The following is a 26,332-nucleotide window of genomic DNA, read 5'->3' as shown; positions in this document are numbered from 1 at the left end:
AGAGCATAGGCCCACTAAATGGGCATGCTACATCACAAAGTAGAAAAGATTTGTCCACAAGTACATTTTCAAAGACTTGGACCCCTTTGACCCACAACCAGAACGTTATGAGCTATCTTTTAAATCTACAGAGGTCAGGCCTTCCCTACAAATGAATGCACCATCACCTAGCTGCTGTTGCAGCCTACATGCAAAACAGACCATGCATAATTCTTTAAGATTTCAGTAGTCAAGGATTTCATGGAGGGTCCTTAGAGAGTCCTATGTCCCTGAATGTATACAGCCATTACCACATATCTTTTACCATGCACGACAGTAGAAGATATAGGATTTTACCTTTATCATGCACCCTTTACCACCCAGGTAAGTATTTGTTATATCTAAATAACATGGTTTTAATGTTATGTTTTAAAATGGGGGGAGGGAGTAAAGGTGCAGTTAGAACTACAGGGAGGATAGGGTGATGTTAGGGTTTAAGTGTTGGTAAAAGGAGTTATGCGTAATTTTAAGGTTTTGGGGTGACTAGAGATAAAGAGAGGTATGGGTTAAGTAAGGGTACATTTATTACTGAGGGGTGGAAACAGGTAAAGAGGTATGGTGTTAGGTTTCGATAGAGGTAATGGGAGGCAAGAGTAAATTGAGAGTTCAAAGACAGAAGATGAAAGGGAGACTAGTTTTTTTTATTTTTATTTTTTCTTAAAGGGGGCCTTTAATATACATGACCACAAAAATGTGTGGTAAAGGACCACAATGTCATGGAACGCGTTGTAAAGGTCAGCACATTGTATTACATACATGGTAATGGCATGCGTTGTGATGTCTGAAACTTTCCAGGATACATCCTGCCCCTGTGTGTGGATTCTTAATGCAGTCCTCACAAAGCTCATGGGGCCAACATTACACTCATACCCTGTACAGTTCTTTTTGTGAAAGTTGGCCTTCCTGGTAGTCATTACTTCCCTGAGAAGTACTAGTGAACTACAAGCACTCACCCAACAAGAGCCTTTCATTCAGGCTCCCAAAGATAGGATGTTCTAACAACCAAACCTAAATTTCTCCGGAAGGTAGGATCACCCTTCCACCTTACCCAGAACATAGAGCTCACATTCATTTCAGTAGCCAGAGCCAGAAGCGAAAATAGCTGTACACATGTGAGATGTCAAAGAACTCTTATATATTACATTGATAGGGCCAAGGTCTTTCAAAAGTCGTCTGAACTATTTATAGCATTTACAAAGGCCAACACATTTATAAAACAGATACAGCATGGGGGATAGTCAGGTGCATCCAAACCTGCTACCACAAAGCTAAGAGAGTCCTACCACCAGCGGTGCACGCCAACCCTAAGAAAGGGACATCTATAGCTTCCTTAGGTAACATCCAGCATGCTGACATCTGCAAAGCAGTCACCTGGCTAACACCACATGCCTTTACCAAGCACTGCTTTGTTGACATCCTGGGCTGGCATCAGGCTATGGTTACCCAGACATTCTTGAGGACTTTGTTTCAGACATCTGCATCATCCACACGCTTGCTAGTGCTTATAGAGTGTATTGTTTTACAATCAATACAGAGCATGTTACACAATACAGAGCATGTTACACATGCTATGAACAGAAAATTTTACCCTGTAACATCTTTTCATAGTGTGTATTGCTGAAGATTCACTTGTACCCACCCTCTTTCCTGGAAGCTTTTGTGGAATGCTGATCTTTTTATTTATTACTGAGTTAACCATGCACAATACACTCACTCCCCACTCTATACACATTCTCGCCCACTGTGCAAAAAACCCAATTCAAGATGGAGTCGGTGCCCACGTGCATTGTCCACTAAGGGAAGGTTCACAGCACATTTTGTGACTGAAAGACTTCTTTGAAGAACAACAGCTTGCAAACATCTGAGCCGAACACTAGATGGTATTAGTACGCAGAGAATGTGAATCTACAGAACCACACGTTGTGAGCAGGTACTTACAAGTAACTAATATTTGCCTTGTGAATAAAACCCTAATATAGGCTCTGGAAGAAGGGACCACTGTGGCAGTGGCCTAATGAAACTTGAGGGTCCCCCTGCAAAGTAAATGAAGGGGACTCCCCTCTCCCCCACCCAGTCAGAAGCTCTCAAGCCAGGGGGCTGCGGCGGTTGCAGTGTACTGTGCTGAGGGGGGGGGGGGGGGGGGGTCCTGGAGCTCAAACCACCCACCCATCCCCACCCCAGGGGTAAGTGTTACACCAGTGCACAGTGGATAAAGATTTGTTCACACAATAAAATGATTGTCTGCATCAAAAAGAGGAGGCAAGGTTGTCATCATTGGTAAAAAATAAACCTGACCACCCCTGGGATCGGACTAGAGCAGCTGATGTCCAAAAGCAAAATATATTGAGAAAAAATATGAACAAGCCTTACTCAACTATCTTGGACCACCATCTGTCTAAGGAAATAATAGCTGTCAATCAGAAAAGAAATACCTTGGATTAACAAAATCTTCTCCTCCACTTCCTAAAACTATAAACAAAATAAACAGATGTACAGATGGGTGGGGGTTAAGAGTTAAAACTGTCACTTTTGTCAGAAGGCTTTTGTCTTCAGTCTAAGCAGTTCTCCTAGGATCCTGGAAGGAAAGCACAGATCACAGCAGGATGAAGGGTTGTCGATTTAGAGGGGAAAGGTCAAGAGGAGTAAACAGGTCTTTAAAAAAAAAAAAAAGGACCTTGTCGGCTTGCCTCCAAGGGAGTAATGTTCAATGATGACTACGGTTGATCTTCTAAGAAACAAATAAAAAAAAATAGGCTTCTGACAAGATGGTGGTCTTCAAATGAGACTCAAACTCTTGAAAGGAAGAGGTGATGCACTGAAGAAGGGGCCACACTTTCCAGAAGAGTTTCAAAACAGAATGAGTGAGACTGGTGTCCTAAAAACCTAAAGTCATGCAAGATCAGCTGGGCTCTTGTTAGAAGGTTAGATTAGGGTAATTTCCAAAGAGATGGTGGTTCATGCAAGAAAGAGTCCAGATGTGCTGCTTGAAGAAGACAGTGTCTTATATTCTCAGTCCTTCCCCAATAGTGGTGATGGGCATCAGACTTCAGAACTGTGAAGCGTTGCTTGGGTCACACTGCAATAGCCTCACAATAGAAGGGTCACTCTTGGCACCTTTGATGAATTCCTCCAGAGACAGTTTGCCTGGAAAGGAGAACAAGGTTGTTATATAGAGGATAATGACTTAACATGTCAAAATTATATATCAGACGCTGTTTTGTGATTCAGCCAGACTCCCTCAACCACTGGTTTCCTTGAAATGAGTACAAGTAATTCTGACACCTATGTATACCGCTTCAACATCCACCCACCAGGATGTATTTACTTTCACTTTAACAGATAACCCAGTTCCTCTGTGGTGGGGGACAATCTTGTCAGTATTTACACATTCCCTCTCTACCACTGCTGTGTCGGCAGCAGTGTCCATCATTGCAGACCTTCTTACCTGCAATCCTCCATAAAAATACATGAAATTAGGGTACCATGCTTCAGGGCTTCTGTGACTCTTTCCCAGACGCCTAGGACTACCATAGATGGCTTGACCAGCCCCTCTATGATGCGTTCAATAGTCGGCACAGTACTTTCCATGCCACACTTAAAACACCCACTGGTCTTGGGTGAGAAGGAAAAAAAGTTTACCTCTTCTTTGTGAGCCTTTCCATTTGACCTATTTCTCTAAAGTCTCAGTCCCTGCTGGAAGCCTTGGCAGCTGGTGCTGTGATTTCTTTCAGGCTTTTAGCTACACTGCTATCAGTTCATGTCCCTATGTGGCTAGGATAAGTGAGATTTCTGGCTCGTCTGAACAACACTGATTACAAACCACTTATCAGCCACACAAGCAAATTAGTAGCTGTATCTTTCAGAACAGACTGATACTGTGAGTTTGCTTGTTTTTTTTCCTTTCTCACCCGCTAAGAGGTTGTTTAATGATTGACCTACCCAACCCGTCCTTCTATGTACCCCATTTGCACAACCTGAGAGTACCCACCATTGTTGCACTAATTGAAGTTGGCACTGTAATGCAATGAACACATCCAAAATGTTATTACAGCTCCCTTCATGCTGTCATACTGTACTCTAACAGTATCGCTTAGGTTGACCTGGTTCCCAATTGAAGGAAGGTGACCGATGATGCTTTTGACTCTAGATTCCTTACTGTATGTAGGAAGCTGGCTCAGTATATACTATACCAATGTAAGGTATAGTGTGCACAGAGCCTAGTCGATCCCCCAGAGGCTAAAGTAGATAATACTAATGCTCTCTTTAGTGGTAGTGTGGACGAGCAATTAGGCTTATCAGAGAGCCAGTGGCTACTGAGGGTGGCTACACCCTTCCTGTGCCCAGCCCTATTGGCTGTCTCCCTCCAAAACAAGATGAAGGGTTACAACAGGAGGGGTTCACCTCAGCTCTGGGCACCTTAGAGTGGTCCCAGCCTGGTGTTGACTAATTTTCCCACTGGACCTGCTGCCAAAAGTGGTTCCTGGCCCAGAGGAGGTGGGGGGGCATCTCCACTAGCTGGAGTGCCCTGAGGCAGCAGAACAAAAGGCAGGAGCCTTTGAGGCTCTGTAAGGAAATGCCTCCTTGGCATGGTTGCCCCCTGACTTTTTGCCTTTGCTGATGCTATGTTTACAATTGAAAGTGTGCTGAGGCCTGCTAACCAGGCCCCAGCACCAGTGTTCTTTCCCTAACCTGTACTTTTGTATCCACAATTGGCAGACCCTGGCATCCAGATAAGTCCCTTGTAACTGGTACTTCTAGTACCAAGGGCCCTGATGCCAAGGAAGGTCTCTAAGGGCTGCAGCATGTCTTATGCCACCCTGGAGACCTCTCACTCAGCACAGACACACTGCTTGCCAGCTTGTGTGTACTAGTGAGGACAAAACGAGTAAGTCGACATGGCACTCCCCTCAGGGTGCCATGCCAGCCTCTCACTGCCTATGCAGTATAGGTAAGACACCCCTCTAGCAGGCCTTACAGCCCTAAGGCAGGGTGCACTATACCATAGGTGAGGGTACCCGTGCATGAGCCTGGTACCCCTACAGTGTCTAAACAAAAACCTTAAACATTGTAAGTGCAGGGTAGCCATAAGAGTATATGGTCTGGGAGTTTGTCAAACACGAACTCCACAGCACCATAATGGCTACACTGAAAACTGGGAAGTTTGGTATCAAACTTCTCAGCACAATAAATGCACACTGATGCCAGTGTACATTTTATTGTAAAATACACCCCAGAGGGCACCTTAGAGGTGCCCCCTGAAACTTAACCGACTATCTGTGTAGGCTGACTAGTTTTAGCAGCCTGCCACAAACCGAGACATGTTGCTGGCCCCATGGGGAGAGTGCCTTTGTCACTCTGAGGCCAGTAACAAAGCCTGCACTGGGTGGAGATGCTAACACCTCCCCCAGGCAGGAATTGTCACACCTGGCGGTGAGCCTCAAAGGCTCACCTCCTTTGTGCCAACCCAGCAGGACACTCCAGCTAGTGGAGTTGCCCACCCCCTCCGGCCAGGCCCCACTTTTGGCGGCAAGGCCGGAGAAAATAATGAGAAAAACAAGGAGGAGTCACTGGCCAGTCAGGACAGCCCCTAAGGTGTCCTGAGCTGAAGTGACTCTAACTTTTAGAAATCCTCCATCTTGCAGATGGAGGATTCCCCCAATAGGGTTAGGATTGTGACCCCCTCCCCTTGGGAGGAGGCACAAAGAGGGTGTACCCACCCTCAGGGCTAGTAGCCATTGGCTACTAACCCCCCAGACCTAAACACGCCCTTAAATTTAGTATTTAAGGGCTACCCTGAACCCTAGAAAATTAGATTCCTGCAACTACAAGAAGAAGGACTGCCTAGCTGAAAACCCCTGCAGCGGAAGACCAGAAGACGACAACTGCCTTGGCTCCAGAAACTCACCGGCCTGTCTCCTGCCTTCCAAAGATCCTGCTCCAGCGACGCCTTCCAAAGGGACCAGCGACCTCGACATCCTCTGAGGACTGCCCCTGCTTCGAAAAGACAAGAAACTCCCGAGGACAGCGGACCTGCTCCAAGAAAGGCTGCAACTTTGTTTCCAGCAGCCTTGAAAGAACCCTGCAAGCTCCCCGCAAGAAGCGTGAGACTTGCAACACTGCACCCGGCGACCCCGACTCGGCTGGTGGAGATCCAACACCTCAGGAGGGACCCCAGGACTACTCTGATACTGTGAGTACCAAAACCTGTCCCCCCTGAGCCCCCACAGCGCCGCCTGCAGAGGGAATCCCGAGGCTTCCCCTGACCGCGACTCTTTGAATCCAAAGTCCCGACGCCTGGGAGAGACCCTGCACCCGCAGCCCCCAGGACCTGAAGGACCGGACTTTCACTGGAGAAGTGACCCCCAGGAGTCCCTCTCCCTTGCCCAAGTGGAGGTTTCCCCGAGGAACCCCCCCCTTGCCTGCCTGCAGCGCCGAAGAGATCCCGAGATCTCTCATAGACTAACATTGCGAACCCGACGCTTGTTCCTACACTGCACCCGGCCGCCCCCGCGCCGCTGAGGGTGAAATTTCTGTGTGGGCTTGTGTCCCCCCCGGTGCCCTACAAAACCCCCCTGGTCTGCCCTCCGAAGACGCGGGTACTTACCTGCAAGCAGACCGGAACTGGGGCACCCCCCTTCTCTCCATTCTAGCCTATGTGTTTTGGGCACCACTTTGAACTCTGCACCTGACCGGCCCTGAGCTGCTGGTGTGGTGACTTTGGGGTTGCTCTGAACCCCCAACGGTGGGCTACCTTGGACCAAGAACTGAACCCTGTAAGTGTCTTACTTACCTGGTAAAACTAACAAAAACTTACCTCCCCCAGGAACTGTGAAAATTGCACTAAGTGTCCACTTTTAAAACAGCTATTTGTCAATACCTCGAAAAGTATACATGCAATTTTTATGATTTGAAGTTCCTAAAGTACTTACCTGCAATACCTTTCGAATGAGATATTACATGTAGAATTTGAACCTGTGGTTCTTAAAATAAACTAAGAAAATATATTTTTCTATACAAAAACCTATTGGCTGGATTTGTCTCTGAGTGTGTGTACCTCATTTATTGTCTATGTGTATGTACAACAAATGCTTAACACTACTCCTTGGATAAGCCTATTGCTCGACCACACTACCACAAAATAGAGCATTAGTATTATCTATTTTTTTTGCCACTATCTTACCTCTAAGGGGAACCCTTGGACTCTGTGCATACTATTCCTTACTTTGAAATAGTGCATACAGAGCCAACTTCCTACATTGGTGGATCAGCGGTGGGGTACAAGACTTTGCATTTGCTGGACTACTCAGCCAATACCTGATCACACGACAAATTCCAAAATTGTCATTAGAAATTCATTTTTGCAATTTGAAATTTTTCTAAATTCTTAAAAGTCCTGCTAGGGCCTTGTGTGTTAAGTCCCTGTTTAGCATTGTCTTTTAGAGTTTAAAAGTTTGTTAAAAGTTTGAAATTAGATTCTAGAAACAGTTTTAGATTCTTTAAAAAGTCTTCCAACTCTTAGCAAAATAATGTCTGATACAGAGATGAATGTGGTGGAACTCGACACCACACCTTACCTCCATCTTAAGATGAGGGAGCTAAGGTCTCTCTGTAACATCAAAAAAATAACCATTGGCTCCAGACCTACCAAAATTCAGCTCCAGGAGCTGTTGGCAGAGTTTGAAAAAGCCAACCCCTCTGATGATGACCTCACAGAGGAAGAGATTAGTGACTTGGAGGCCAATGTCCCTCCTCCAGTCCTAAATAGGGAGAACAGGACCCCTCAAGTCCTGTCTCCAACTGTGTTAGTCAGAAATAGTGAGTCCCTCACAGGAGGGTCCCACATTTCTGAAATCACTGAGGATGCTCTCAGTGAAGATGACCTCCTGTTAGCCAGGATGGCCAAAAGATTGGCTTTAGAGAGACAGCTCCTAGCCATAGAAAGGGAAAGACAAGAGATGGGCCTAGGACCCATCAATGGTGGCAGCAATATAAATAAGGTCAGAGATTCTCCTGACATGTTAAAAATCCCCAAAGGGATTGTGACAAAATTTGAAGATGGTGATGACATCACCAAGTGGTTCACAGCTTTTGAGAGGGCTTGTGTAACCAGAAAAGTGAACAGATCTCACTGGGGTGCTCTCCTTTGGGAAATGTTCACTGGAAAGTGTAGGGATAGACTCCTCACACTCTCTGGAAAAGATGCAGAATCTTATGACCTCATGAAGGGTACCCTGATTGAGGGCTTTGGATTCTCCACTGAGGAGTACAGGATTAGGTTCAGGGGGGCTCAAAAATCCTCGAGCCAGACCTGGGTTGACTTTGTTGACTACTCAGTGAAAACACTAGATGGTTGGATTCAAGGCAGTGGTGTAAGTAATTATGATGGGCTGTACAATTTATTTGTGAAAGAACACCTGTTAAGTAATTGTTTCAATGATAAACTGCATCAGCATCTGGTAGACCTAGGACCAATTTCTCCCCAAGAATTGGGAAAGAAGGCGGACCATTGGGTCAAGACAAGGGTGTCCAAGACTTCAACAGGGGGTGACCAAAAGAAAGGGGTCACAAAGACTCCCCAGGGGAAGGGTGATGAGACAACCAAAACTAAAAATAGTAAAGAGTCTTCTACAGGCCCCCAAAAACCTGCACAGGAGGGTGGGCCCAGAGCCTCTTCACAAAACAATGGGTACAAGGGTAAAAACTTTGATCCCAAAAAGGCCTGGTGTCATAGCTGTAAACAGCATGGACACCAAACTGGAGACAAGGCCTGTCCCAAGAAAGGTTCCACTCCAAACTCCCATCCAGGTAACACTGGTATGGCTAGTCTCCAAGTGGGATCAACAGTGTGCCCAGAGCAAATCAGGGTCCACACTGAAGCTACTCTAGTTTCTGAGGGTGGGGTGGATTTAGCCACACTAGCTGTCTGGCCGCCTAACATGCAAAAATACAGACAGCAACTCTTAATTAATGGGACTAGAATAGAGGGCCTGAGGGATACAGGTGCCAGTGTCACCATGGTGACAGAGAAACTGGTTTCCCCTGGCCAATACCTGACTGGAAAAACTTACACAGTCACCAACGCTGACAATCAGAGAAAAGTACATCCCATGGCAATGGTTACTTTAGAATGGGGAGGGGTCAATGGCCTGAAACAGGTGGTGGTCTCCTCAAATATCCCAGTGGACTGTCTGCTTGGAAATGACCTGGAGTCCTCAGCATGGGCTGAGGTAGAACTAAAAACCCATGCAGCAATGCTGGGTATCCCTGAACTGGTGTGTGTGAAAACAAGAGCACAATGCAAGGCACAGGGTGAACAAGTAGAGCTGGAGTCTGGAAGAATGGCCCAGCCTACCAAGAGAACAGGAAAGTCAGTTGGGAAACCAACTACAACACAGCAAAAGAAAGGGAACCTCTCTTCTCAGGAAGAAGTTCTGCCCTCTGAGGGAACTGAGCCTTTGGAGCTTGAACCTTATCAGGTTGAGCTCTTAGGCCCAGGGGGACCCTCAAGGGAGGAGCTGTGTAAGGGACAAGAAACCTGTCCCTCTCTTGAAGGCCTTAGGCAGCAAGCTGCTGAAGAGTCCAAAGGCAAGAAAAATGGAACGCATAGGGTCTATTGGGAAGATGGACTCCTGTACACTGAGGCCAGAGACCCCAAACCTGGTGCCACTAGGAGAGTGGTAGTGCCTCAGCTGTTCAGGAAGTTCATCCTAACATTGGCCCATGACATTCCCCTTGCTGGACATTTGGGACAAACCAAGACGTGGGAGAGGTTAGTCAACCACTTCTACTGGCCCAATATGTCCAACATGGTTAAGGAGTTTTGCCTCTCCTGCCCCACCTGTCAAGCCAGTGGTAAGACAGGTGGGCATCCAAAGGCCCCCCTCATTCCACTTCCAGTGGTGGGGGTTCCCTTTGAAAGAGTGGGTGTGGACATAGTTGGTCCACTAGAACCTCCCACAGCCTCAGGAAATATGTATATCCTGGTAGTAGTGGATCATGCTACCAGGTATCCTGAAGCTATTCCCCTTAGGTCGACTACTGCCCCTGCAGTAGCCAAGGCCCTCATTGGTATCTTTACCAGAGTGGGTTTCCCTAAGGAGGTGGTGTCTGACAGAGGTACCAACTTCATGTCAGCATACCTAAAGCACATGTGGAATGAGTGTGGAGTGACTTATAAATTCACTACACCATACCATCCACAAACTAATGGCTTGGTTGAGAGATTCAACAAGACATTAAAAGGCATGATCATGGGGCTCCCAGAAAAACTCAAAAGGAGATGGGATGTCCTCTTGCCATGTCTGCTTTTCGCTTACAGAGAGGTGCCACAGAAGGGAGTAGGATTCTCACCCTTTGAACTTCTGTTTGGTCATCCTGTAAGAGGACCACTTGCTCTTGTTAAAGAAGGCTGGGAGAGACCTCTCCATGAGCCTAAGCAAGACATAGTGGACTATGTACTTGGCCTTCGCTCTAGAATGGCAGAATACATGGAAAAGGCAACCAAAAACCTTGAGGCTAGCCAACAACTCCAGAAGTTTTGGTATGACCAAAAGGCTGCACTGGTTGAGTTCCAACCAGGGCAGAAAGTCTGGGTTCTGGAGCCTGTGGCTCCCAGGGCACTCCAGGACAAATGGAGTGGCCCTTACCCAGTACTAGAAAGGAAGAGTCAGGTCACCTACCTGGTGGACCTGGGCACAAGCAGGAGCCCCAAGAGGGTGATCCATGTGAACCGCCTTAAGCTCTTCCATGACAGGGCTGATGTCAATCTGTTGATGGTAACAGATGAGGATCAGGAGGCAGAGAGTGAACCTCTCCCTGATCTTCTGTCATCAGACCCAAAAGATGGCACAGTAGATGGAGTGATCTACTCAGACACCCTCTCTGGCCAACAGCAAGCTGATTGTAGGAGAGTCCTACAACAGTTTCCTGAACTCTTCTCCTTAACCCCTGGTCAGACACACCTGTGTACCCATGATGTGGACACAGGAGACAGCATGCCTGTCAAGAACAAAATCTTTAGACAATCTGACCATGTTAAGGAAAGCATCAAGGTGGAAGTCCACAAGATGCTGGAATTGGGAGTAATTGAGCGCTCTGACAGCCCCTGGGCTAGCCCAGTGGTCTTAGTCCCCAAACCTCACACCAAAGATGGAAAGAAAGAGATGAGGTTTTGTGTGGACTACAGAGGGCTCAATTCTGTCACCAAGACAGATGCTCATCCAATTCCAAGAGCTGATGAGCCAAATTCTTAAGTACCTTTGACTTGACAGCAGGGTACTGGCAAATAAAAATGGCACCTGGAGCAAAAGAGAAAACAGCATTCTCCACACCTGATGGGCATTATCAGTTTACTGTTATGCCCTTTGGTTTAAAGAATGCCCCTGCCACCTTCCAAAGGTTGGTGAATCAAGTCCTTGCTGGCTTGGAGTCCTTTAGCACAGCTTATCTTGATGATATTGCTGTCTTTAGCTCCACCTGGCAGGATCACCTGGTCCACCTGAAGAAGGTTTTGAAGGCTCTGCAATCTGCAGGCCTCTCTATCAAGGCATCCAAATGCCAGATAGGGCAGGGAACTGTGGTTTACTTGGGCCACCTTGTAGGTGGAGGCCAAGTTCAGCCACTCCAGCCCAAGATCCAGACTATTCTGGACTGGGTAGCTCCAAAAACCCAGACTCAAGTCAGGGCATTCCTTGGCTTGACTGGGTATTACAGGAGGTTTGTGAAGGGATATGGATCCATTGTGACAGCCCTCACTGAACTCACCTCCAAGAAAATGCCCAAGAAAGTGAACTGGACTGTGGAATGCCAACAGGCCTTTGACACCCTGAAACAAGCAATGTGCTCAGCACCAGTTCTCAAAGCTCCAGATTATTCTAAGCAGTTCATTGTGCAGACTGATGCCTCTGAACATGGGATAGGGGCAGTTTTGTCCCAAACAAATGATGATGGCCTTGACCAGCCTGTTGCTTTCATTAGCAGGAGGTTACTCCCCAGGGAGCAGCGTTGGAGTGCCATTGAGAGGGAGGCCTTTGCTGTGGTTTGGTCCCTGAAGAAGCTGAGACCATACCTCTTTGGGACTCACTTCCTAGTTCAAACTGACCACAGACCTCTCAAATGGCTGATGCAAATGAAAGGTGAAAATCCTAAACTGTTGAGGTGGTCCATCTCCCTACAGGGAATGGACTTTATAGTGGAACACAGACCTGGGACTGCCCATGCCAATGCAGATGGCCTTTCCAGGTTCTTCCACTTAGAAAATGAAGACTCTCTTGGGAAAGGTTAGTCTCATCCTCTTTCGTTTGGGGGGGGGGGTTGTGTAAGGAAATGCCTCCTTGGCATGGTTGCCCCCTGACTTTTTGCCTTTGCTGATGCTATGTTTACAATTGAAAGTGTGCTGAGGCCTGCTAACCAGGCCCCAGCACCAGTGTTCTTTCCCTAACCTGTACTTTTGTATCCACAATTGGCAGACCCTGGCATCCAGATAAGTCCCTTGTAACTGGTACTTCTAGTACCAAGGGCCCTGATGCCAAGGAAGGTCTCTAAGGGCTGCAGCATGTCTTATGCCACCCTGGAGACCTCTCACTCAGCACAGACACACTGCTTGCCAGCTTGTGTGTACTAGTGAGGACAAAACGAGTAAGTCGACATGGCACTCCCCTCAGGGTGCCATGCCAGCCTCTCACTGCCTATGCAGTATAGGTAAGACACCCCTCTAGCAGGCCTTACAGCCCTAAGGCAGGGTGCACTATACCATAGGTGAGGGTACCCGTGCATGAGCATGGTACCCCTACAGTGTCTAAACAAAAACCTTAGACATTGTAAGTGCAGGGTAGCCATAAGAGTATATGGTCTGGGAGTTTGTCAAACACGAACTCCACAGCACCATAATGGCTACACTGAAAACTGGGAAGTTTGGTATCAAACTTCTCAGCACAATAAATGCACACTGATGCCAGTGTACATTTTATTGTAAAATACACCCCAGAGGGCACCTTAGAGGTGCCCCCTGAAACTTAACCGACTATCTGTGTAGGCTGACTAGTTTTAGCAGCCTGCCACAAACCGAGACATGTTGCTGGCCCCATGGGGAGAGTGCCTTTGTCACTCTGAGGCCAGTAACAAAGCCTGCACTGGGTGGAGATGCTAACACCTCCCCCAGGCAGGAATTGTCACACCTGGCGGTGAGCCTCAAAGGCTCACCTCCTTTGTGCCAACCCAGCAGGACACTCCAGCTAGTGGAGTTGCCCGCCCCCTCCGGCCAGGCCCCACTTTTGGCGGCAAGGCCGGAGAAAATAATGAGAAAAACAAGGAGGAGTCACTGGCCAGTCAGGACAGCCCCTAAGGTGTCCTGAGCTGAAGTGACTAACTTTTAGAAATCCTCCATCTTGCAGATGGAGGATTCCCCCAATAGGGTTAGGATTGTGACCCCCTCCCCTTGGGAGGAGGCACAAAGAGGGTGTACCCACCCTCAGGGCTAGTAGCCATTGGCTACTAACCCCCCAGACCTAAACACGCCCTTAAATTTAGTATTTAAGGGCTACCCTGAACCCTAGAAAATTAGATTCCTGCAACTACAAGAAGATGGACTGCCTAGCTGAAAACCCCTGCAGCGGAAGACCAGAAGACGACAACTGCCTTGGCTCCAGAAACTCACCGGCCTGTCTCCTGCCTTCCAAAGATCCTGCTCCAGCGACGCCTTCCAAAGGGACCAGCGACCTCGACATCCTCTGAGGACTGCCCCTGCTTCGAAAAGACAAGAAACTCCCGAGGACAGCGGACCTGCTCCAAGAAAGGCTGCAACTTTGTTTCCAGCAGCCTTGAAAGAACCCTGCAAGCTCCCCGCAAGAAGCGTGAGACTTGCAACACTGCACCCGGCGACCCCGACACGGCTGGTGGAGATCCAACACCTCAGGAGGGACCCCAGGACTACTCTGATACTGTGAGTACCAAAACCTGTCCCCCCTGAGCCCCCACAGCGCCGCCTGCAGAGGGAATCCCGAGGCTTCCCCTGACCGCGACTCTTTGAATCCAAAGTCCCGACGCCTGGGAGAGACCCTGCACCCGCAGCCCCCAGGACCTGAAGGACCGGACTTTCACTGGAGAAGTGACCCCCAGGAGTCCCTCTCCCTTGCCCAAGTGGAGGTTTCCCCGAGGAACCCCCCCCTTGCCTGCCTGCAGCGCCGAAGAGATCCCGAGATCTCTCATAGACTAACATTGCGAACCCGACGCTTGTTCCTACACTGCACCCGGCCGCCCCCGCGCCGCTGAGGGTGAAATTTCTGTGTGGGCTTGTGTCCCCCCCGGTGCCCTACAAAACCCCCCTGGTCTGCCCTCCGAAGACGCGGGTACTTACCTGCAAGCAGACCGGAACTGGGGCACCCCCTTCTCTCCATTCTAGCCTATGTGTTTTGGGCACCACTTTGAACTCTGCACCTGACCGGCCCTGAGCTGCTGGTGTGGTGACTTTGGGGTTGCTCTGAACCCCCAACGGTGGGCTACCTTGGACCAAGAACTGAACCCTGTAAGTGTCTTACTTACCTGGTAAAACTAACAAAAACTTACCTCCCCCAGGAACTGTGAAAATTGCACTAAGTGTCCACTTTTAAAACAGCTATTTGTCAATACCTCGAAAAGTATACATGCAATTTTTATGATTTGAAGTTCCTAAAGTACTTACCTGCAATACCTTTCGAATGAGATATTACATGTAGAATTTGAACCTGTGGTTCTTAAAATAAACTAAGAAAATATATTTTTCTATACAAAAACCTATTGGCTGGATTTGTCTCTGAGTGTGTGTACCTCATTTATTGTCTATGTGTATGTACAACAAATGCTTAACACTACTCCTTGGATAAGCCTATTGCTCGACCACACTACCACAAAATAGAGCATTAGTATTATCTATTTTTTTTGCCACTATCTTACCTCTAAGGGGAACCCTTGGACTCTGTGCATACTATTCCTTACTTTGAAATAGTGCATACAGAGCCAACTTCCTACATTGGTGGATCAGCGGTGGGGTACAAGACTTTGCATTTGCTGGACTACTCAGCCAATACCTGATCACACGACAAATTCCAAAATTGTCATTAGAAATTCATTTTTGCAATTTGAAATTTTTCTAAATTCTTAAAAGTCCTGCTAGGGCCTTGTGTGTTAAGTCCCTGTTTAGCATTGTCTTTTAGAGTTTAAAAGTTTGTTAAAAGTTTGAAATTAGATTCTAGAAACAGTTTTAGATTCTTTAAAAAGTCTTCCAACTCTTAGCAAAATAATGTCTGATACAGAGATGAATGTGGTGGAACTCGACACCACACCTTACCTCCATCTTAAGATGAGGGAGCTAAGGTCTCTCTGTAACATCAAAAAAATAACCATTGGCTCCAGACCTACCAAAATTCAGCTCCAGGAGCTGTTGGCAGAGTTTGAAAAAGCCAACCCCTCTGATGATGACCTCACAGAGGAAGAGATTAGTGACTTGGAGGCCAATGTCCCTCCTCCAGTCCTAAATAGGGAGAACAGGACCCCTCAAGTCCTGTCTCCAACTGTGTTAGTCAGAAATAGTGAGTCCCTCACAGGAGGGTCCCACATTTCTGAAATCACTGAGGATGCTCTCAGTGAAGATGACCTCCTGTTAGCCAGGATGGCCAAAAGATTGGCTTTAGAGAGACAGCTCCTAGCCATAGAAAGGGAAAGACAAGAGATGGGCCTAGGACCCATCAATGGTGGCAGCAATATAAATAAGGTCAGAGATTCTCCTGACATGTTAAAAATCCCCAAAGGGATTGTGACAAAATTTGAAGATGGTGATGACATCACCAAGTGGTTCACAGCTTTTGAGAGGGCTTGTGTAACCAGAAAAGTGAACAGATCTCACTGGGGTGCTCTCCTTTGGGAAATGTTCACTGGAAAGTGTAGGGATAGACTCCTCACACTCTCTGGAAAAGATGCAGAATCTTATGACCTCATGAAGGGTACCCTGATTGAGGGCTTTGGATTCTCCACTGAGGAGTACAGGATTAGGTTCAGGGGGGCTCAAAAATCCTCGAGCCAGACCTGGGTTGACTTTGTTGACTACTCAGTGAAAACACTAGATGGTTGGATTCAAGGCAGTGGTGTAAGTAATTATGATGGGCTGTACAATTTATTTGTGAAAGAACACCTGTTAAGTAATTGTTTCAATGATAAACTGCATCAGCATCTGGTAGACCTAGGACCAATTTCTCCCCAAGAATTGGGAAAGAAGGCGGACCATTGGGTCAAGACAAGGGTGTCCAAGACTTCAACAGGGGGTGACCAAAAGAAAGGGGTCACAAAGACTCCCCAGGGGAAGGGTGATGAGACAACCAAAACTAAAAATAGTAAAGAGTCTTCTACAGGCCCCCAAAAACCTGCACAGGAGGGTGGGCCCAGAGCCTCTTCACAAAACAATGGGTACAAGGGTAAAAACTTTGATCCCAAAAAGGCCTGGTGTCATAGCTGTAAACAGCATGGACACCAAACTGGAGACAAGGCCTGTCCCAAGAAAGGTTCCACTCCAAACTCCCATCCAGGTAACACTGGTATGGCTAGTCTCCAAGTGGGATCAACAGTGTGCCCAGAGCAAATCAGGGTCCACACTGAAGCTACTCTAGTTTCTGAGGGTGGGGTGGATTTAGCCACACTAGCTGTCTGGCCGCCTAACATGCAAAAATACAGACAGCAACTCTTAATTAATGGGACTAGAATAGAGGGCCTGAGGGATACAGGTGCCAGTGTCACCATGGTGACAGAGAAACTGGTTTCCCCTGGCCAATACCTGACTGGAAAAACTTACACAGTCACCAACGCTGACAATCAGAGAAAAGTACATCCCATGGCAATGGTTACTTTAGAATGGGGAGGGGTCAATGGCCTGAAACAGGTGGTGGTCTCCTCAAATATCCCAGTGGACTGTCTGCTTGGAAATGACCTGGAGTCCTCAGCATGGGCTGAGGTAGAACTAAAAACCCATGCAGCAATGCTGGGTATCCCTGAACTGGTGTGTGTGAAAACAAGAGCACAATGCAAGGCACAGGGTGAACAAGTAGAGCTGGAGTCTGGAAGAATGGCCCAGCCTACCAAGAGAACAGGAAAGTCAGTTGGGAAACCAACTACAACACAGCAAAAGAAAGGGAACCTCTCTTCTCAGGAAGAAGTTCTGCCCTCTGAGGGAACTGAGCCTTTGGAGCTTGAACCTTATCAGGTTGAGCTCTTAGGCCCAGGGGGACCCTCAAGGGAGGAGCTGTGTAAGGGACAAGAAACCTGTCCCTCTCTTGAAGGCCTTAGGCAGCAAGCTGCTGAAGAGTCCAAAGGCAAGAAAAATGGAACGCATAGGGTCTATTGGGAAGATGGACTCCTGTACACTGAGGCCAGAGACCCCAAACCTGGTGCCACTAGGAGAGTGGTAGTGCCTCAGCTGTTCAGGAAGTTCATCCTAACATTGGCCCATGACATTCCCCTTGCTGGACATTTGGGACAAACCAAGACGTGGGAGAGGTTAGTCAACCACTTCTACTGGCCCAATATGTCCAACATGGTTAAGGAGTTTTGCCTCTCCTGCCCCACCTGTCAAGCCAGTGGTAAGACAGGTGGGCATCCAAAGGCCCCCCTCATTCCACTTCCAGTGGTGGGGGTTCCCTTTGAAAGAGTGGGTGTGGACATAGTTGGTCCACTAGAACCTCCCACAGCCTCAGGAAATATGTATATCCTGGTAGTAGTGGATCATGCTACCAGGTATCCTGAAGCTATTCCCCTTAGGTCGACTACTGCCCCTGCAGTAGCCAAGGCCCTCATTGGTATCTTTACCAGAGTGGGTTTCCCTAAGGAGGTGGTGTCTGACAGAGGTACCAACTTCATGTCAGCATACCTAAAGCACATGTGGAATGAGTGTGGAGTGACTTATAAATTCACTACACCATACCATCCACAAACTAATGGCTTGGTTGAGAGATTCAACAAGACATTAAAAGGCATGATCATGGGGCTCCCAGAAAAACTCAAAAGGAGATGGGATGTCCTCTTGCCATGTCTGCTTTTCGCTTACAGAGAGGTGCCACAGAAGGGAGTAGGATTCTCACCCTTTGAACTTCTGTTTGGTCATCCTGTAAGAGGACCACTTGCTCTTGTTAAAGAAGGCTGGGAGAGACCTCTCCATGAGCCTAAGCAAGACATAGTGGACTATGTACTTGGCCTTCGCTCTAGAATGGCAGAATACATGGAAAAGGCAACCAAAAACCTTGAGGCTAGCCAACAACTCCAGAAGTTTTGGTATGACCAAAAGGCTGCACTGGTTGAGTTCCAACCAGGGCAGAAAGTCTGGGTTCTGGAGCCTGTGGCTCCCAGGGCACTCCAGGACAAATGGAGTGGCCCTTACCCAGTACTAGAAAGGAAGAGTCAGGTCACCTACCTGGTGGACCTGGGCACAAGCAGGAGCCCCAAGAGGGTGATCCATGTGAACCGCCTTAAGCTCTTCCATGACAGGGCTGATGTCAATCTGTTGATGGTAACAGATGAGGATCAGGAGGCAGAGAGTGAACCTCTCCCTGATCTTCTGTCATCAGACCCAAAAGATGGCACAGTAGATGGAGTGATCTACTCAGACACCCTCTCTGGCCAACAGCAAGCTGATTGTAGGAGAGTCCTACAACAGTTTCCTGAACTCTTCTCCTTAACCCCTGGTCAGACACACCTGTGTACCCATGATGTGGACACAGGAGACAGCATGCCTGTCAAGAACAAAATCTTTAGACAATCTGACCATGTTAAGGAAAGCATCAAGGTGGAAGTCCACAAGATGCTGGAATTGGGAGTAATTGAGCGCTCTGACAGCCCCTGGGCTAGCCCAGTGGTCTTAGTCCCCAAACCTCACACCAAAGATGGAAAGAAAGAGATGAGGTTTTGTGTGGACTACAGAGGGCTCAATTCTGTCACCAAGACAGATGCTCATCCAATTCCAAGAGCTGATGAGCCAAATTCTTAAGTACCTTTGACTTGACAGCAGGGTACGGGCAAATAAAAATGGCACCTGGAGCAAAAGAGAAAACAGCATTCTCCACACCTGATGGGCATTATCAGTTTACTGTTATGCCCTTTGGTTTAAAGAATGCCCCTGCCACCTTCCAAAGGTTGGTGAATCAAGTCCTTGCTGGCTTGGAGTCCTTTAGCACAGCTTATCTTGATGATATTGCTGTCTTTAGCTCCACCTGGCAGGATCACCTGGTCCACCTGAAGAAGGTTTTGAAGGCTCTGCAATCTGCAGGCCTCTCTATCAAGGCATCCAAATGCCAGATAGGGCAGGGAACTGTGGTTTACTTGGGCCACCTTGTAGGTGGAGGCCAAGTTCAGCCACTCCAGCCCAAGATCCAGACTATTCTGGACTGGGTAGCTCCAAAAACCCAGACTCAAGTCAGGGCATTCCTTGGCTTGACTGGGTATTACAGGAGGTTTGTGAAGGGATATGGATCCATTGTGACAGCCCTCACTGAACTCACCTCCAAGAAAATGCCCAAGAAAGTGAACTGGACTGTGGAATGCCAACAGGCCTTTGACACCCTGAAACAAGCAATGTGCTCAGCACCAGTTCTCAAAGCTCCAGATTATTCTAAGCAGTTCATTGTGCAGACTGATGCCTCTGAACATGGGATAGGGGCAGTTTTGTCCCAAACAAATGATGATGGCCTTGACCAGCCTGTTGCTTTCATTAGCAGGAGGTTACTCCCCAGGGAGCAGCGTTGGAGTGCCATTGAGAGGGAGGCCTTTGCTGTGGTTTGGTCCCTGAAGAAGCTGAGACCATACCTCTTTGGGACTCACTTCCTAGTTCAAACTGACCACAGACCTCTCAAATGGCTGATGCAAATGAAAGGTGAAAATCCTAAACTGTTGAGGTGGTCCATCTCCCTACAGGGAATGGACTTTATAGTGGAACACAGACCTGGGACTGCCCATGCCAATGCAGATGGCCTTTCCAGGTTCTTCCACTTAGAAAATGAAGACTCTCTTGGGAAAGGTTAGTCTCATCCTCTTTCGTTTGGGGGGGGGGGTTGTGTAAGGAAATGCCTCCTTGGCATGGTTGCCCCCTGACTTTTTGCCTTTGCTGATGCTATGTTTACAATTGAAAGTGTGCTGAGGCCTGCTAACCAGGCCCCAGCACCAGTGTTCTTTCCCTAACCTGTACTTTTGTATCCACAATTGGCAGACCCTGGCATCCAGATAAGTCCCTTGTAACTGGTACTTCTAGTACCAAGGGCCCTGATGCCAAGGAAGGTCTCTAAGGGCTGCAGCATGTCTTATGCCACCCTGGAGACCTCTCACTCAGCACAGACACACTGCTTGCCAGCTTGTGTGTACTAGTGAGGACAAAACGAGTAAGTCGACATGGCACTCCCCTCAGGGTGCCATGCCAGCCTCTCACTGCCTATGCAGTATAGGTAAGACACCCCTCTAGCAGGCCTTACAGCCCTAAGGCAGGGTGCACTATACCATAGGTGAGGGTACCCGTGCATGAGCATGGTACCCCTACAGTGTCTAAACAAAAACCTTAGACATTGTAAGTGCAGGGTAGCCATAAGAGTATATGGTCTGGGAGTTTGTCAAACACGAACTCCACAGCACCATAATGGCTACACTGAAAACTGGGAAGTTTGGTATCAAACTTCTCAGCACAATAAATGCACACTGATGCCAGTGTACATTTTATTGTAAAATACACCCCAGAGGGCACCTTAGAGGTGCCCCCTGAAACTTAACCGACTATCTGTGTAGGCTGACTAGTTTTAGCAGCCTGCCACAAACCGAGACATGTTGCTGGCCCCATGGGGAGAGTGCCTTTGTCACTCTGAGGCCAGTAACAAAGCCTGCACTGGGTGGAGATGCTAACACCTCCCCCAGGCAGGAATTGTCACACCTGGCGGTGAGCCTCAAAGGCTCACCTCCTTTGTGCCAACCCAGCAGGACACTCCAGCTAGTGGAGTTGCCCGCCCCCTCCGGCCAGGCCCCACTTTTGGCGGCAAGGCCGGAGAAAATAATGAGAAAAACAAGGAGGAGTCACTGGCCAGTCAGGACAGCCCCTAAGGTGTCCTGAGCTGAAGTGACTAACTTTTAGAAATCCTCCATCTTGCAGATGGAGGATTCCCCCAATAGGGTTAGGATTGTGACCCCCTCCCCTTGGGAGGAGGCACAAAGAGGGTGTACCCACCCTCAGGGCTAGTAGCCATTGGCTACTAACCCCCCAGACCTAAACACGCCCTTAAATTTAGTATTTAAGGGCTACCCTGAACCCTAGAAAATTAGATTCCTGCAACTACAAGAAGATGGACTGCCTAGCTGAAAACCCCTGCAGCGGAAGACCAGAAGACGACAACTGCCTTGGCTCCAGAAACTCACCGGCCTGTCTCCTGCCTTCCAAAGATCCTGCTCCAGCGACGCCTTCCAAAGGGACCAGCGACCTCGACATCCTCTGAGGACTGCCCCTGCTTCGAAAAGACAAGAAACTCCCGAGGACAGCGGACCTGCTCCAAGAAAGGCTGCAACTTTGTTTCCAGCAGCCTTGAAAGAACCCTGCAAGCTCCCCGCAAGAAGCGTGAGACTTGCAACACTGCACCCGGCGACCCCGACACGGCTGGTGGAGATCCAACACCTCAGGAGGGACCCCAGGACTACTCTGATACTGTGAGTACCAAAACCTGTCCCCCCTGAGCCCCCACAGCGCCGCCTGCAGAGGGAATCCCGAGGCTTCCCCTGACCGCGACTCTTTGAATCCAAAGTCCCGACGCCTGGGAGAGACCCTGCACCCGCAGCCCCCAGGACCTGAAGGACCGGACTTTCACTGGAGAAGTGACCCCCAGGAGTCCCTCTCCCTTGCCCAAGTGGAGGTTTCCCCGAGGAACCCCCCCCTTGCCTGCCTGCAGCGCCGAAGAGATCCCGAGATCTCTCAAAGACTAACATTGCGAACCCGACGCTTGTTCCTACACTGCACCCGGCCGCCCCCGCGCCGCTGAGGGTGAAATTTCTGTGTGGGCTTGTGTCCCCCCCGGTGCCCTACAAAACCCCCCTGGTCTGCCCTCCGAAGACGCGGGTACTTACCTGCAAGCAGACCGGAACTGGGGCACCCCCTTCTCTCCATTCTAGCCTATGTGTTTTGGGCACCACTTTGAACTCTGCACCTGACCGGCCCTGAGCTGCTGGTGTGGTGACTTTGGGGTTGCTCTGAACCCCCAACGGTGGGCTACCTTGGACCAAGAACTGAACCCTGTAAGTGTCTTACTTACCTGGTAAAACTAACAAAAACTTACCTCCCCCAGGAACTGTGAAAATTGCACTAAAAGTGTCCACTTTTAAAACAGCTATTTGTCAATACCTCGAAAAGTATACATGCAATTTTTATGATTTGAAGTTCCTAAAGTACTTACCTGCAATACCTTTCGAATGAGATATTACATGTAGAATTTGAACCTGTGGTTCTTAAAATAAACTAAGAAAATATATTTTTCTATACAAAAACCTATTGGCTGGATTTGTCTCTGAGTGTGTGTACCTCATTTATTGTCTATGTGTATGTACAACAAATGCTTAACACTACTCCTTGGATAAGCCTATTGCTCGACCACACTACCACAAAATAGAGCATTAGTATTATCTATTTTTTTTGCCACTATCTTACCTCTAAGGGGAACCCTTGGACTCTGTGCATACTATTCCTTACTTTGAAATAGTGCATACAGAGCCAACTTCCTACAGGCTCACTGCCAAGTGTTGCTGTTCCTGCAGGAGGGAGGTGTGAAGCGCACCCACCCAGAGCAGGCTTTTTCACTGACTCCTGAGAGCACACAGGCTGTCACCCCATGGGGTCAAAAAGTTGGGTGCATTTCAGGGGGCATCTCTAAGATGCCCTCGGAGTTCATTTTACAATAAATCCAACACTGGCATCAGTGTGGGTTTATTGAGCTGAGAAGTTTGATACCAAATGTCCCAACATTCAAAAAGGCCATCATGAAGCTGTAGAGTTCGTAACGACAAACTCCCAGCCCATGTACTCAATATGGCTACACTGCACTTACAGGGTCTAAGAATGGACTTTGACACTGGAGGGGCATATTGCTCATGCAGCTATGCCCTCAACTGTGGTATAGTACACTCTGCCTTAGGGCTGTAAGGCCTGATACAGGAGTGACTTACCTATGTCACAGGCAGTGGTTTGTGGGCATGGCACCCAGTGGGGGATGCCATGTCCACTTTACTCTTTTCTCCCCACCAACACACACAAGCTGCAATGGCAGTGTTTGGTGAGGGGTCCTTTAGGGTGCCATAATATGCTGCAGCCCTTAGGGACCCTCCCTGGCCACAGAGCCCTTGGTACCACTGGTACTTTTACAAGGGACTTTACCTGTGTGCCTTAGGTGTGCCAACTGTGGACACAATGGTACAGTTTTAGGGAAAGGATACAGGTGCTGGGGCCTGGGTAGCAGGATCATATCACATACTCAGTCAAATTAGCATCAAATATCAGGCAAAAAGCATGGGGTACTGCAAAAAGGGGCCAGTTTCCTACACTGTATACTGAATGCAAACTCAAAAGTCCTTATCCACACACAGTCCTCTGCGCCAATGAACAAGTTACCTACCATTGGTAACAGCTTTTCTGGTACAGACACCACCTAACTGCAGATTCTTCACCTTGTGAATTTCCCGAGTCGCCAGACTGGATCCAGATTTTTTTTGTAGCAATTCCCTTGTGTGCCATTAGGTGGCATCATGCATCAGATCCATCGCACCCAAGATGAAATGACGCCACGCTCTCCCCCCACCCCATTGTATGCACCACCTCCGCAAGCTGGTGTCAGTCTCTTTTTGATCTCGGTCTGCTCCATCGGACACAAAGCCATCAAAATCGGTTAGTGCCATATGCCGACGATGACCTCTTATCAATGGATCCAATGACTTATTTCCACAGAATGGGGAGTAGGGTGGGTTGTGAGGAATCTACAGTCAGATAGTCTGCCAGAAGAGGTGTTACTGAAAGTAACTTGTTCTTCTAAGAGAAACTTCTAAACGCAGAATCCTCATCTTGTGAATAGATACCAAAGCAGTACACCTCCTCAATTGGTGGGTCTGTGAAACGGCTCAGTCCAGGAAATCCTACTGGGCAGACTGTGCAAAATACTCACCCTGCCAGATCTGGCTACTGAAGCAGTAATACTTTGTGAACGTGTGAAGGGATGCCCACATAGCAGTCTGGCAAATGTCCATGACTACCACATCACATGCCAGTGCAGTGGTAGCATCCTTTGCTCTGGTGGAGTGAGCCCTAACGCTCCAGGGGCTGCTTTTTAACTAGCCCACAGCAGATCTTAATACATAACACGATCCATTTGGAGGTGGTCCTTTTTTTGCACCGCCTTTCATTTTTGCCCCAGAGAAACCAACAAAAGGTTTGTCTTCCTGTCTGTACTCTTTGGTCTATTCAACATAAAAATTAAGTGCTCCTTTTGAATCGAGGTGATTAAGACATTTTTCCTCCTGAGGGGGTGGGAGTAGAGGGCATGACTACATTAGGTAGAATGCTGCTTTTGTGCAAAGGACTAATTTGTCCAGGAAGAAAGAGGTATATGGTGGTACCACAGACAACACCTGGAGCTCACTGACTCCTCTGGCTGAAGTTATAGCAGTGGGAAACACTGTCTTGGTGGTAAGTAGATGAAGAAGTGAACAACTGTGCATTGGTTCTAAGGGCATGCACATGAAGTAGATGAGAACTAAGTTAAGATCCCACTGCAGCAATGCAAAGGGTGTTGGCGGGAAGTTGTGGACCAGCACCGTTAAGAAACAGGTAACTTGAAAAAAGTTGGCTGATTAGGGAAACAAAAAAAGCAAAACAGACCAAAATGTAACCTTTACCTGTTGCCACCGCAGGGCCTTGCTGGGCTGAAGACAATCACAACAGAATAGCATCCAATTGTTCCTGCATGGATGGGATTGTTTTTTAGAGACACACCATGCAACAAACGTCTCCTAGCGTTCTGAATAAACTGATTTGGTTAATGGGCACCTGGCTGCCAAGATGACACCAATCACTTTGGGAGGGAGAACGAGAGGCATTATTTGTGTTGTTCAATCTCCGCATATGGAGGAGTACTTAGTGCAGACCCCGAAGGGGCAGCCGGCTTCGAGTGCTCATTGACAGAAGCTCAGGGTACCACATTCTCCTCACCCAGTCTAAGGCCACTAGGATGACTTGGCCCCATCTTGTTCAATCATTTTCAGTACACTGGGCAGGATGGTTAGGGGTGGAAGGGAATACAGGATTCCTGCCCCCCCCCCCCCCCCCCCCTTCAGTCCAGGTCAAAGGTTTCTCTGAGGTAAAGCTGCTTTGGAAACTAGTTTGAGCTAGGATTTCCCCCATTGCTAAAAGATGCCTGGTGTCACCTCTGAGTGTAACTGCCATTTGTGATCTGCTAGGTAACACTGGCTGAGTTTGCCCTGCCATGGCATTTAAGTTTCCTGCCAGGTGCAGGACAATGAGAGAGATGCCCCGAGAGTTCAGCCTCTTCTACAGATGCAGAGCCTCCTGGCACAGGACCCACAACTCCACTCTGCCATTTTTAATGCAATACCACATGGCAGTTGTGTTATCCATAGAACCTGCACCTGTTCCCCCCTTAATGGTCAGGAGGAACACCTTCAGCAAGTTGATGTGGAGACGAGCTTCCTACGAAGATCAGAGCCTCATGATTTCCACCTCTCCCAAATGACCTCCCCAACCCAGCAATGATGCATCCAGTATGACTCTTAGTAGGCATCTGCCCCTGGTCCAATTATGGTTGAGCAGCCACCACTGCAAGCATTTTGTAGTCTACTCTGACACCTGTATGAACACTGATAAGTCCCCTTGGTACTGAGCACTATGAAAAATCAGATCCCCCCCACAGAGTCCACATGTGCCACCTAGGGTGCTCCACTAGCAAGATGCAAGAGGCCCAGAGCTAGTCTCATGGAGACCCTGGGCAAGGGGTGAAACATAGGGATCATACCCGAATATCCTGGACTCGTTGAGGTGGAGGAAAAGCTCAGAAGAGCACTGTATCCAGGATGGCTCCAATGAAAGAAAACCTTTGTAAAGAAGTCAGTGTGACTTAGGCACGTAGATGGAAAAGCCCAATGATGTCTACAGTGTGACCATCGCCTAGATGTGGTTTACATCTGTTTGGGGGTGGGCCAGCCTTCAGTAGCCAGTCGTCAAGGTATGGGAAGATATGTATTTCCAACCTTCCCAGGTGGG

The 26,332-nt window shown here is 48.2% G+C and overlaps 1 protein-coding gene across 3 annotated transcripts in view; it reads right to left on the bottom strand.

Moving 5' to 3' along the window:
- Positions 1-671: 671 nt before the first annotated feature.
- Positions 672-26,332, bottom strand: part of HPCA (hippocalcin) — a 133,261-nt gene continuing 107,600 nt past the window's right edge. For all 3 annotated transcript variants that reach the window (XM_069223399.1, XM_069223400.1, XM_069223401.1), the window contains exon 5: positions 672-3,183. In XM_069223399.1, coding sequence (XP_069079500.1) covers positions 3,086-3,183 — 98 coding nt within the window. In that variant the 3' untranslated portion in view covers positions 672-3,085. The remainder of the gene's footprint in view (positions 3,184-26,332) is intronic.

The sequence above is a fragment of the Pleurodeles waltl genome, chromosome 3_1 (assembly GCF_031143425.1).
Source record: "Pleurodeles waltl isolate 20211129_DDA chromosome 3_1, aPleWal1.hap1.20221129, whole genome shotgun sequence".
NCBI classification, from domain to species: Eukaryota; Metazoa; Chordata; class Amphibia; order Caudata; family Salamandridae; genus Pleurodeles; species Pleurodeles waltl.
The sequence above is the reverse complement of the archived record's forward strand: the minus strand, read 5'-3'. Positions and strand labels throughout refer to the sequence as shown.